Genomic DNA, 13292 nt, shown 5'->3' on the forward strand with positions numbered 1-13292 from the left:
GCGCCACTCTGGCAAACTCCCATTAACTAGCGCCAAGGCACACAACTGGGTACAGGCAGGAATGGGGTTATTGTCCCATTGTGTTTTACTTAGTCTCTCTCCTCCTTCTTGGTGGTTGTGCACACTCAAAGAAGTAAAATGTAATTTTTTAAAAACAGAGAAACTATCAGGCATGTACCAACTTAAGACAACTAAACACCACCACACTGGATGATGAATGAATAACTGAAATCAAGAAGGAAATTTAAAAATTTCCCGGAGAAAGAATGAATATGAAAACACAACATCCTTAAGCCCATGGAAAATAATGAAGGCGGTCCTAAGAGAAGTTTTTTATCGATACTGGTTCCTTCAGTAAGAAATTAGAGACACGGGGGGGGGGGGGGGGGGGGGGGGGGAGAAATTGTGGTTGGTATGTAAAATGAATAAAAAAAAATAAAAAGAAATAAGTAAGAATGACTCCTTTTAATATCGTTTTATTTCTGTGGAAAAAGAAAATGCCAGAAATGCCTTTGACCACATAAATGACTAAAGTAAAAAATCTGCAAATGTTTTAATTTCCTAACACAATTAATATTCAGGAATTCCATTTAATGAATTAGATATAAGAATCTCTACATTGAAGTAATCTTGGAAGAAGAAAAGGGAAGAAAAAGATTAAACTATGCATTAAGACATTAGAAATGAAAAGTCTAAGAGATGCGATAGACAAATGCAGTCATGAGGAAAAATAAAATCCTTCACAGAGGGAGGAGCATTCGAGTTGGAAAAAAAAAAATTAGAGACATCTCAAATGAATTACTTAATGATACAACTTAGGGCCTTGGAAAAACAAAAACAAGCCAAACTCCATCAGTACATGGGAAAAAAATGATATCAGGGAAGAAATTAATATAATAGAAACAATAACAGAATGAAACAAAAAGTTGCTTTGAACAGCTAAATGGAGTTGTTAAAGCCTTAGCCAGACCAGAAGAAATAGGAATCACAAAACAGAAATGAAAAGGGAGCCATTACAAGAGATACTGATGAAATTTATAACATCATTAGGTCTGAACTTAAACACTTACATTTCACTGAATTGGGAATGCTGTTAGAAATGGATGAATATAGATGCATGACCTACAAAAATACCATGAAAATGAATAGTTAAGTAGTAGTAATTTAAGGTTCAGATGGATTCACTGGCGATTTTTATCAGATCTTCCAAGAACTAAAACCAGTGTTTCTCCAAATATTCTACAAGACAGAACAGGAAGAAGCATCACCAAACTCTTCTATGATGCTACTATTAACGTGATACCAAACACAGACAAAAAAATGTGACAAATGAAAATTTCAGACCAATTTCTCTCATGAACATAGACGCAAACATTCTCAACAAACTACTTGCAAACAGAATTCAAGAATGTATTTAAAAAAGATCATTCACAATTATCAAGCTGGGTTTACTTAGTCCAGACATGCAGAGATGGCTCAATATACATGTATCAATATATGTTATCCCCTTCATATTAAAAGTCCTAAAGACACTCAGAACAGAGGGAACCTATCTCACCATCATGAAGGCTACATGACAAACTTGTATTTTGTTAATGTAATGCAAAGGCATTCATTTTCCGTTCTCTTATTTAATTGCACTAGAAGTCTTAAACTAAAGCCCAGGATAAGCAGAGCAAATAAAAGGAAAACGAGCCAGAAAGGAAGAGGTTCAAGTGCAAGCACCTCCACTTGTGGATGATACGATTCTACACAAGAGACTCTAAGACACCACCAGAAAATTCTTACAGCTGATGAAGATGCTCAGCAAAATGGCTGGATATAGAATTAACATAAAACCCAGCAGTCTCCCACATACAAATAATGTATTTGAGGAGGCAATAAAGAAAACCATTCCATTAATTTAACAAAGGACAGGAAAGATCTGCACAATGAAAATGTCTGAGATTTACAAGTTGTACAAACGTGACACTGAGTCTGAGAAAGCATAAATCCATTCTTTTCCCTGCCACAGCTCTTTTGATGTTTAGGAAGACACATACACCCACACTCTGACCCCTTAGCATGAGACACGAACTAAATCCATCAATCTCAACCGTTACTTTGTCAGTGCACCTTTAGTGTGAAGAATACCACCAGCCACGGAACAGGACCAATTTGACCTGGCTTCAGTGCCTGGAAAACCATGCCATGTTTGTTGTTGACGGGCTCAGGGACAATTTTACAATTGTAAAGTGGGTGGGCACTAGGTGCACAATTCAGTTAAAAACAACAACTATTATTACGTGTGTATGTGTGGGAGCGAGTGCCATGGTGTGCATGGAGAAGTCAGAGGACAACTTGCAAGAATTGGTTTTTTGTGTTCCACCATGTGATGAATCTCAAGGACTTAACCCAGGAGGTCAGGCTTGGCAGCAAGTACCTCCACCTGCCCACTAACATCTATTTTACCTACATCACCTGCTATGTATGGATTCACTTGGTTATTCTACAAGCCCTTTGGGTTAAAAAATATTAACTTTCCTGAAATCTACAATTAGAACAAAAAAGTTGATGCAAAAATGTTACAACCCAAAGTGCATCAATTTAACAATCTAATCAGACTCGAATTGTTCAATGTTCTCTAAATTGGATGTTTTGATACATGAAAATCATTGGACTCAAACATCAACAGACTTGTAGGACCATACAAGAACAGGTATTTACCAAGATATGAAGGAGTTATACTACCTGACCTTTTGATACCTATAGATACTACCATCAGGTCTACAGGTAGGCAGTTCACTGTATGAATAGATGAGCTTAATGCCTAACTCAGAGAGCAATGCAATCTGTTCTACACACAGCACAATGATTGTATCTTTACCATAACAAAGTATTAAGATAGTATTTTAAAAACCACATTTTCAAAAGCATTTTAATTTTTTGAATTTTAATTCAAGTACAAGTCAGCTAGTTAACATAAATACAGAATAAATGCACATCATCTGCGGCCATGTACAAAAATGCAACAATAGCAACACTCATATGAAAGGGCAAAACTCATCAGCTCTTTTAAAGCTGACTAAACTATGAGTCATCGGTATAATTTAATTCACATCCACTGGGGTACATTCAGAAAGTTCAACATAACTGAGCAGAATTAGACTTTTTAGTTTCTAAAATGGGTATCATAAAAATCAAGGTACAATTAAAGTGAAACAAAGTTACGGTAGAGAAGGTATGTGAGGGGGCAGAAAGCACACTTCATTTCATATGGTAAAATTCTGTCCCGTTTAAATCAGACCTATCTTCTTAGGAATGTTAAAAGTCATGATCAATGAGGATAAAGGAGCTATGTATTAGCCCTACAGGGGTCCCTATAACACTAGCAGTTTGGACGAAGAGCACGTAAACTGAGAGGTATGAACAAAGTCCTTAGAGAAAGGGGAGAGTGATTCCTACCACTTAAGTTCTTCAGATTGAAACCACTATTTCGTGGTGACTTTAAAAAGCCACTTTAGTAAATAAACATTTATTCTTTTGAACACCCCAAATTGTGCTCATCCTAACAAGGAGACATCCAGGTTTAGGAGACAAAAGGCTGGGCTAAATGACCTAATGATGCTGCCATGGTTTCAGAATTACAAGCCAGCTTGAGCCCCCTCTAGTGAGTCAGGCTGGTTCTACACAGTCACATAATGAAAATTGGGACAGATTGGTGAGCATGAAGGGGCGGGTCTGTAATGCAAGCACTTAGTAGGCAGAGGTCGGAGAATCGGGAGTTCAAGGTCATCTTGAACAACAAAAGACCCTATCACAAAACAAACAAACAAAAACAAAGACAGAAGTTTGGTGGTAGATCATTCCCTGGAAGTTTAAAGCACTGTATGGTATCCCACCACAGCTCAGCAATTCAACACCTGGAACAGTCACAGCTCAAGCCTTTGAGCCACAGCAGCAGAGTTCCTGCGGTGTGAGGGTCTGCTTCTAGTAGCTATTGCTCCGCCTGACTAAGTCCAGTTTTCTGAGAAGACCGTAACAAAAGTATACAACAAGGTCCACACTAGCTCTCTAAGACATTTTTAGAAGATTATCTGATTGAAAACTGTTTTTTAAAACCCAATGCTCTGAGTATGCACAGCTTTTTAAACATTACAATTGATTTAAGAAAATCTTCAAAGAAATACTTTAAAGACAAACTATATGTAACACATATATATGTGTTTTTTTTTTTTTGAATAAAGTAAACTATGGAGACAGTACTCGGGAAAAACAAAACAGACCTCACTGTTCCTTTCCAAGAATTGCTTTTCAAGTCAATACTAAGACTATAACCCCCCACTTTCCTGCAGAACACACACCAACACTTTAAAAGCTGGGCACAACGCACTAGAGGTTAATGTTACGTTTTTGCAAAATACAGAATAAAACATGTTCATCCTTGAAGGACACTTATTATGGATTTGCTCCAACTACACAAGTTGTTCCTTAGCTGCTGGTTTTCTTGCCACTCTTCACCATCTGAGATCTCTGTAACTCAGGAGAACATGTCCTACATTCAACACAACTAAGAGTTATGGATCTTCACAGAGCAAATGGCACTGTATTAGGCAGTATCAATGGCACCTGAAGAGGCAATCGCTCTAGTCTGAGACCTTCTCTACAGATTTAAGTTAAACCCCCAGGTGAGGATTTATTTTTGGTATGTTCCGTGTAATAAATGTCAAAGCTGCAGTAATTCCAAAGGTAACAATCTGAACTTGCCTTTGGTCTCCAAATAGACTGGAATATTGTAAATTCCAATTGAGCACCTCAAAAACATCCAGTTATTGATTACAAATAAGTCAAGGTGAGAAATTTAAGAGGGCATTAAACTTCATTTGTGACAGCAGAGAAAGCTTTCAATGGCATGTGGCTTTTTCCATAATATTGTGGCATTACACAGTACACAGCACACTTAAAATACTGTAAGATCTCCAAAACATATCTAAAAATCCAGAAAAATATGAATACTGTTTCTGCCTAATATATAACAATGTTAAAAAAATGAACATGAATTCCCTCCTAATTCTTACCCCCTTAAAAGGCCACAAAGTGCATTCACACAGTCATTCTGAATTGAGAAAGCCATTGCACAAAAATGTAAGGTTAAGGTACACTGATGAGTACCACAGTGGAGTTTAACTGTGGAAGTTTTATATACCAGTAGAGCAACATCCATTGGGAAATCTACAGTATTACAGCAAACACCTTTATAATGGCCATATAGAATACAATTAAGTGTTAAAAGGTGTCGCTGACTCAATAGCAAAATTTAAAAACTATATCCTGTTAACACATCGAACTAAAATTAGCCTGACTTTATGATAGAGCATTCAGGAAACTAGGACAGAGTCAGATTTGTCCAGTGCAGCACACACAGTGACAGACCCTTTGCCAATGAAGATTCGCTGCATCGCACAGCTGAGGACCTCTTTCTGTAATATTTATATTGTCCTAAATATTAGTGATCACTTCAAGGAACCTATAAAGGGCAAAAGTGCAAAATTACCATTTTCTCTACCAACCAAGAATAATCTATACAGATGTGGAAATAATTTAAAGGTTAAAATTCTTAATGTGAAAAGTAAGTAGAAGAGACTCATCATTAACGTTTCTTTTAAAGTAAATAATAGGTGGGTATGAGAATGTGATAATCACATTATGGCTCTATTCATGCATTATGTAACTGGAGAAGGCATGATGATACACTCTAAGTCACCAAGTCAGTATCCACTAGCTTATTTATAGTCCCAACATTAACCATGCATATTTGATGTTAATTTAAAGTTCCCATTAATAATGTTAGCTGTAACCAAAACATTTTAATGATGAAAATACATATGGTATTTAGATAATATTTCACTGGCTGTCAAAATACACTGACTATTGATGCCAAATAACTTAAAACATTGTACCAGTCAGGGCCCTCTCAGGGAAATGGTATTTACAGTATCACAGAAGATGTCAAGTTGGACATCTGTAATTGTCACAACTACCTTTGGATACACACTTAGAGATGACTTTGTTTAGAAGCCCGAAAGAATGCTCAAGGAATTAACACTATATTCTGAATGTCATAAATCAATAAAAAAAACAAAAACAAAACAAAACAAAAGCTGGTAAACAATGGTAGAGAAAATGGCAATTTTGGAAAAGGAACGCTTTTCAAAGCATTCTCTTACAGGTGACCCAGGGTTTCTTCACTGAAAGGTTAATGTAGTGTAGTATTTTACTTCCTACAACCAAACTTCCACTCAGCCATAGTAGTTAGATGTTTCCAAACTACTGTCTCCTGTCCACCGTGCTGGCTTCAAGATTCCATGGTCCACTGTCATCTTTTGGTCTTCCTGCGCTGTAGCATGGCAGTCCATGCTGCTATCCATTGAGTAGGTAGACCACCAATTCATAGGTGGCCATCATAATGGCTGTGTTTGGAATCTGTCTCACCAGATGAGTTGTTAGACCACGGTAAAGAGACCCATAACCTTCTTCTTGAACAATCAAAGACAGTGTCTGAAAAAAAGATCTGTATTTTGTTCCTTCTTCACGTAGTCTTGTTCTTACAACTTCTGTTTAGGGAAAAAAAGAAAAATCATTTTACTGAAACATTACTCTTACCTTTCCACTCTCATCAAATTGAACACATCAATGTATAGCTTACTGAACCAGTCAGACTACATAAACACCAAACTAATACGGCCCAGATCATATAAAGTACCTGTTGCACAAACAGATAAAAGGGTGTATATACAGCATGATGAATAAATAATATTCATAAATATAGGAAAGATGAATATATAAAATTTTTTGGCAGGCATGCTTAATGTGCCAACATAAAATAAAATTGTTTGGGTCCTTGAAATTTAAAGACTTTAAATTTGAGATCCATTTCTGAGGTACCCTTGGGCAAATTACTTAATTTTTACATTTCTTCTTGTTTCCAATTTGAAAATGATGGCATACCTAACACTATAAAGAACAGCGTTTTGTTATATGTCAAATTTGGCATGCTCCAATTTGGAGCATGCACTTTTATCCCCCCAGCTCCTCTCTTACCATGTGGATATGCTAGAGTTGTGGCACAGGTTTTTGAGGTGGCAGCAGCTAACATCATTCTCACAAAATCTGATGCTTCTTTCACAGACTCCTCATCACTTTCCATCATAGAAGCAGTCTTACATTCCAGTAGTTTTTGCTTTATACTTTCATAAATAACAAAATGGATAACTGTCTCTGATATGCCGGCATAGGAGGCAGACATGCCTCTATAAAATCCTCTTAGTCCATCTGTCTGATACACTTTACGAACACATTCAAATGCACCCATTCGCTTTTCCCCACGATTCCTGAAAGGAAAAAGGGGAAAATGTTACTGACATTAAGCACTGGAAGATTTTTATCAAAGTTGACTATACTATATATATATATATATATATATATATAAAAAAAAATATGATACTCTACTAAACAATGGTCTTTTGTCAACTCATTAAGAATTTCAAAGTAGGGGCTGGAGAGATGGCTCAGAGGTTAAGAGCACTGACTGTTCTTCCAGAGGTCCTGAGTTTGATTCCCAGCAACCACATGGTGGTTCACAACCATCTGTAATGAGATCTGGTGCCCTCTTCTGGCCTGCAGTCATACATGCCATATACGTAATAAATAAATAAATAAATCTTTAAAAAAAAAAAAAAAGAATTTCAAAGTAAACATTTATTAGATTTCTCATCTTTTCTCCTAAATTTGTCCTATTAAGATGGATATCATGTAATTATCTTACCAAACACACAACACACTACACTGACTCTTCAGCCTCCCTGCTCCTCAATGGGATTCAGGTGGTAGAACTCCATGCTCAAGTGTTGACTCAAGGAAGACTCAAAGTATCAAAACCCCCAACTCCTTACACTGTGATCATTCCAGTTCTATTCTAGTGATGCTCAACTTCCTTTGCATTTAGTAACACAAAAACAATGAGGACTGAGCATGGTGGTGCACACTTTTAGTTCCAACACTCTGGGAGGCAGAGGCTGGTAGATCTTTGTGAGTTCGAGGCCAGTCTCATTTACATAGTGAGTTCTAGGCCAGCCAAAGCTACATAATACAGACTATGCTCTCAAAAATCAAAAACAAAAAACCCCCCAAAACCTAACCAAACAACAACAAAAACAACCAAAGAGCCCCCAATAAAATCAAAACAAAACAAATAAAAAACAACAACTGAGGGAGGTGTTAATTATGACACGGCCTCACTAAGCGAGGAGTATGACTGAGTTTCTTTCAATTTCACCCAGGTCCACCTGAAATTACCAGATAAACGGAAGCCTGACATCCTATGTGGTATCCTTGTTAGTAGCTTGGTAAATGATGATTTAGTCCCTAAAGTTACAAGGTGCTTACTCAGTTATCTTTCCCAACACAATCTCCTTTAGTGCCACGTAAGGGTACAGAACCTACTCTTTCATATGTACATAACCTTGTAAAAATACTTACTGGAATACATCATAGGAATGCTACCTCCTAGCTCAGGGTCTTTTATACATAGGTCCCTGGATCTGAGCGATGGTCTTCACTTTAGACTAGCTACCATGTAACTTATTTAGCTGTTGGGAGGTCCTTACAACTCATACAGGTAGGTAGAGTAACACTTCTCTGGCTTGGTCAACCGATTATCCTACAATAAAAAGCACATAAAACTCTAACATACATGCAGTTTTCTTTAGATTGTCTCATTATCAACTGTTATATAACTTTTTGCTTGTGATGGGAGATCCACGCTTCAAAATGAAGCAAAAGCAACAATAAATACTCAGCAGCTAGCCCTCCCAGCAGCGGAAAGTGCTATTAAGGATGTCAGGTAAGATGTTTCAACCAGATCTTACTCAGCTGTAGACCCTGTGGGCAACAACATTGATTGGCTAGGCAAATTGAACCTACTAGTGCAATACTGGCAAGTCTATTTCAGGGGATACCCAATCTGCTTTCTGACTGAATGTGAGGCTTTCTGCATAGGAAAGATTCACATTTGGTTCTGAAAACTGGTCAAAATTCCATGGCTAAGTGGGGAAGCGACTTGTGTTTTGCTAAGTGGACATAATATGCCTGTCAAATTGCCTTCTAAATAACTCTGCTCATGTCCATAGAAGAATGCTGACGTCAGCTTCTTTTTGTAATGGCCAGCAGTGACTACAAGACTGGTCAAAGTACCAAGAACAAATGACTGCTGAATGCTCAGCTATAAACGGGACATAACCCCCTCCAGGCTCAACAAACACCGTTAGAAGGGGACGAAAGAATGTACGAGTCAGAGGAAAGGGAAAGGTGTGGAACACTGATTTCCAGTCAGGATATGACTGTGGTATGGCAGTTGTAAATGACCTGCACAGGATCTCCACAAGACTCTCGGGGGACAGGAAGGGGGCTTATGGGATGCTACTTTTCTCTCAAGATTTAGATGCAGATGAAGGTTGATGGGGAGAGAATTTCTTCAGTGGTGTAGCTATTTTAAGGGGCCTTACCCTCTTGCAAATAAACTCTTACTCAGGGCTCCTGTAAATAATCCTAAAGAAATTCACAGTTGCATACACAAAAAAGACAAAAGCAGGCTAGTTGAGAAGGGGATCATGAGAATTGGGCAGGAGAATAATGGGGGTGAATATGACAGATAGACATTATGTGCATGTGGGGAAATGTCATAATGCCATCCCATTTTTGTGTATAAATACGATAAAATGAGGTAAGGCAACCTGGCTGTGAGGCATTGCTGATACAAATTTATATAAAAATTTAGTGAAATCTATGTTAGTTTATTTCATTTTCAAGAATAAATATACGTTAAGCTTGGTGTGGTGACTCACCTGTAAGCACAATACTCGGGAGACTGAGGCAAGAAGAGGGCAGCCTCTGCTCCCCGTCTCCGAACCAAACCAAACCAAACCAAACAAATAAAAACGTACCTTGCATCGAGCTGTAGCCGAGTCTTTATAAGCCAAATGGGGTTTGTTGCAGTGATTGCAGTAAAACCTAAACAAATATATTTAAAATAAATGTTAGTACAAAGAAACCACACAGTTCACACTAAGGATCTTTACATTTTACATACATTACTCTACAGTAATGACAATGTCAACAAATGTTTAAACTATTAACTGAAGTAAGCTTTACACTTTGAAGACCTGTTCATCTACCTAACTTCTCAATTCTGCCCTTCCTAGAAGAGTTGTTCAGGAACAGTCTTATCTCACCTCAAGTGTTACCCTAACTTACATGAAAACAGGGTGCTTTCTACCCTGTAAACCGAGTTCACAAACAGAAATTTCGTGTATTCAAGTGCTAAAAATCATGCATTCTAAAATAGCTGCCTGGGGGCGAGTCACATCACCTGTCACACTACATTCAAATGGAATCCTACACAAATGGAACTGCTTACTAATATTTAGGTCTGTGGGCCAGAAAAGATTTGTTTGGCCCAGTTTTTTTTTTTTTAAATAAGTATTAGCACAGAGGTAAGGTTTCTGTTAGGGTTAATAGGTGGGATCTACTTGTCATCCAATTAAACAAATAAAAATTCTAAAGTCCAAAAAGTTACAAACTGGAATTTTCCTCTCACTTTTACAGACAGTGAAGAAAGTCAGTAGGGTAGAAGGCAGCTCTCCTCCTTTCCTAGCATTCAAGTCTACCTAGAAACTACTACTGCAGAGCAGTCCCCACAGTGGCTCAGTGTCAGACAGTAAATTAGGATCTCTGGAGCAGTATGCTTCTGGGACCATGCAGTATTTTTTACTTGGTGTCTTCCTACTTTAAAAAAAATAACTTAGAAAATGCAATCTTAATGACAGGCATTAATAAAGATGTTTCATCTACACAAAACGGTATTTATTTCCCTTTTACATTTAAGATCAGTAATAGAAATTTCACAGAATTACATTTACTTAACTGGAAACTGACATAGAAATAAGGGACTTAGTTATTTTAATACTTTCTATCAAATATTATCAAGTCAAGCAGGTTGTTTTTAAAGATATACTATACTCATCACACTTACTATGGACACAAATGCTGTGACGAATTTAATACTACTTTAAAAGCTATTAGACTCAATCATAAACTTTCCTTGGCTTTTGGAGCTGCTACATAAGTGAAATAATTTTACTTAACTGTTTACAAAGCCAACTTTGGTTTCATAGTGCTCTTTCCCTTCTGTAATATCAGATCATTAACTTACTCACATTTTACTCGTTTTATGCTCTAACACTGTAGAAACGGCCCCATGACACACAGAGGGGTGTCCCAATTAAACCTACTTAGCAAGATAAATGAAATCGGGTTTATTAACTTTTTAATAATTTTGTGACTAGTACATGGTTTCTGCTTTTCTTAAGTGCTTTTAATACTACATACATAAAGAGGAATGAGACCAATCACTATGGCAACATTAGCTGGTAATAACATAATAAATGTGGAGCAAATTGCCAAGGAACATCTTTTTAATAAGGGGTTCTTCTCATGAATATGTTCTTGGTGAAAGAAAAAACTATACTATCAGACTAGTTGAAATGTTTGTCTTACATGCTTAATCTGAGAATGAACTTACACTGTTATTTTCTTCCTTCGAACCCCATTTTTCTAAATGAGAAAGTTAAGCTCAACATATTAAAATTATGTATTATCAGACAACAATACAAGTCAAAACACCAACTAAGCGACTCTTTGTTGCTGGGGACTGAAATCAGGGTCTCACAGCTGCTAGGCAGGTGATCCAACTACAAAGTCACATCCCTAACCCTGATTCTTATTAGTTAAACAAGAATTCTATCTCCTAAGCATTTATAGTAGCTAAGTGTCTACAGCAAGATTAAGAGTTTCTAAGTGAAAGTTTCTAAGTGAAAAGATGGGGAATAGCATAAATCCACAATTATTCATTATTCACAATAATTTTAATTATTTCTAGGAAAAACCTGACTTCTTATAAAACTTAAGAGGCATAAAATGGAAATCCTTCTCTTAAGCTAAAAATAAAGCTATCCAATTAAAAAACTTCATTTAACTTCTTCTTGAAAAGATTACCACCAATTTTAAGTTTAAAATAAAACTTTTAATTCAAGTTTCTGCCCTTAATCTCTTTCCAAGTCACAAAATCCCTCATTTTAAGATAGGAACAACACATATAAAAATATTTTAAAATATTACTCAGAATACAAAACTTTTAAGACTCAAATGGCAACTTTAAAACGTCTCTGTAAATAAACTATGTCAGAAAGCAAACAACTGGTATTTCTCACTTAACTAAAATGCATTTCCAGATACAATCTGTAAGAGGGCAAATTAAGATTTAGGTAAGTGAGAGAATGTTAGCTTGTACTTGGTATTGCTGGAAGCTATGCTCACTGTGGTTGTTCTGGCTTAACTCTTCTAGTAATTGGCACCAATTTTCAGGATAGACAACCAGCCAATCAGCAAACTACTACTGGCTTGGATAAAGAAGCTAGGCATTAGCTACAGGTTTTTAGCTGTTGGTCCTTTAAAAAAAAATGCTAACTGGTTCTTGAGTTTCACAGTATTACTTTCTCTTAACCAAAAAATAGTTTAAGTAGCAAATAGACATTATTAGACTAATTCAATCTGGAAAAATATAATCTATCAACCCAAGAAATGAAACAAATGGAATAAAACAAAATTTTACTATTAGCAAAATTATGTGGGAAGGCAGTTTGTGGTTAGCCACAACTAAACATGTCTTCTTCCTACATTTACGACAAGCACACACAGATACTGGGCAAGGTGATCCTGAAATTTAGAAATTGCCTATCACTTTTTAATTTTCATTTTAGTTGTTACATTTTGATAAAAGGCTACTGTATTCAGAACACCCAATAAAACATTAAAATCAACTGAAGAGTATAGTGAAGAATCCACTTATAGATTGTAAGACTCTGTATTATCCAGAATCAGCTAAAGCAAAGTGCCAAGACAGGCATTTAGTTAGTAGTGTCAGTGTTTTATTAGAAAACTTTAAATGTAAATTTAAGTTATGCATCAAATAAAACTCCACTTGATAATACGTCAATTAAAAACAGAAACAAATCCCACCTATAGAAACTCGCTGAAAATGTTTAAGTGAGTGATACCTGCAGTATTTCATTTCAGTACCTTTCACTTAAATTCTGAAAGTACAAAATACACACAGCCTGAGAGAAAAGTGTCAACTATCTTAAAATTTATAACTACACTACAACAGCTAAGACCTCATTCACTATCGCCCGCACTTC

At 36.5% G+C, this 13292-nt stretch overlaps 1 protein-coding gene across 1 annotated transcript in view; it reads right to left on the reverse strand.

Moving 5' to 3' along the window:
* Nucleotides 1-2911: 2911 nt before the first annotated feature.
* Nucleotides 2912-13292, reverse strand: part of Slc25a36 (solute carrier family 25 member 36) — a 32370-nt gene continuing 21989 nt past the window's right edge. Inside the window, exons 5-7 of the mRNA XM_052717628.1 lie at nucleotides 9981-10047; nucleotides 7081-7370; nucleotides 2912-6593 (exon numbers count right to left, since the gene is read on the reverse strand). Coding sequence (XP_052573588.1) covers nucleotides 6400-6593; nucleotides 7081-7370; nucleotides 9981-10047 — 551 coding nt within the window. The 3' untranslated portion in view covers nucleotides 2912-6399. The remainder of the gene's footprint in view (nucleotides 6594-7080; nucleotides 7371-9980; nucleotides 10048-13292) is intronic.

Source organism: Peromyscus californicus, unplaced genomic scaffold (assembly GCF_007827085.1).
Source record: "Peromyscus californicus insignis strain IS unplaced genomic scaffold, ASM782708v3 Scaffold_11__1_contigs__length_118956290, whole genome shotgun sequence".
NCBI lineage: Eukaryota > Metazoa > Chordata > Mammalia > Rodentia > Cricetidae > Peromyscus > Peromyscus californicus.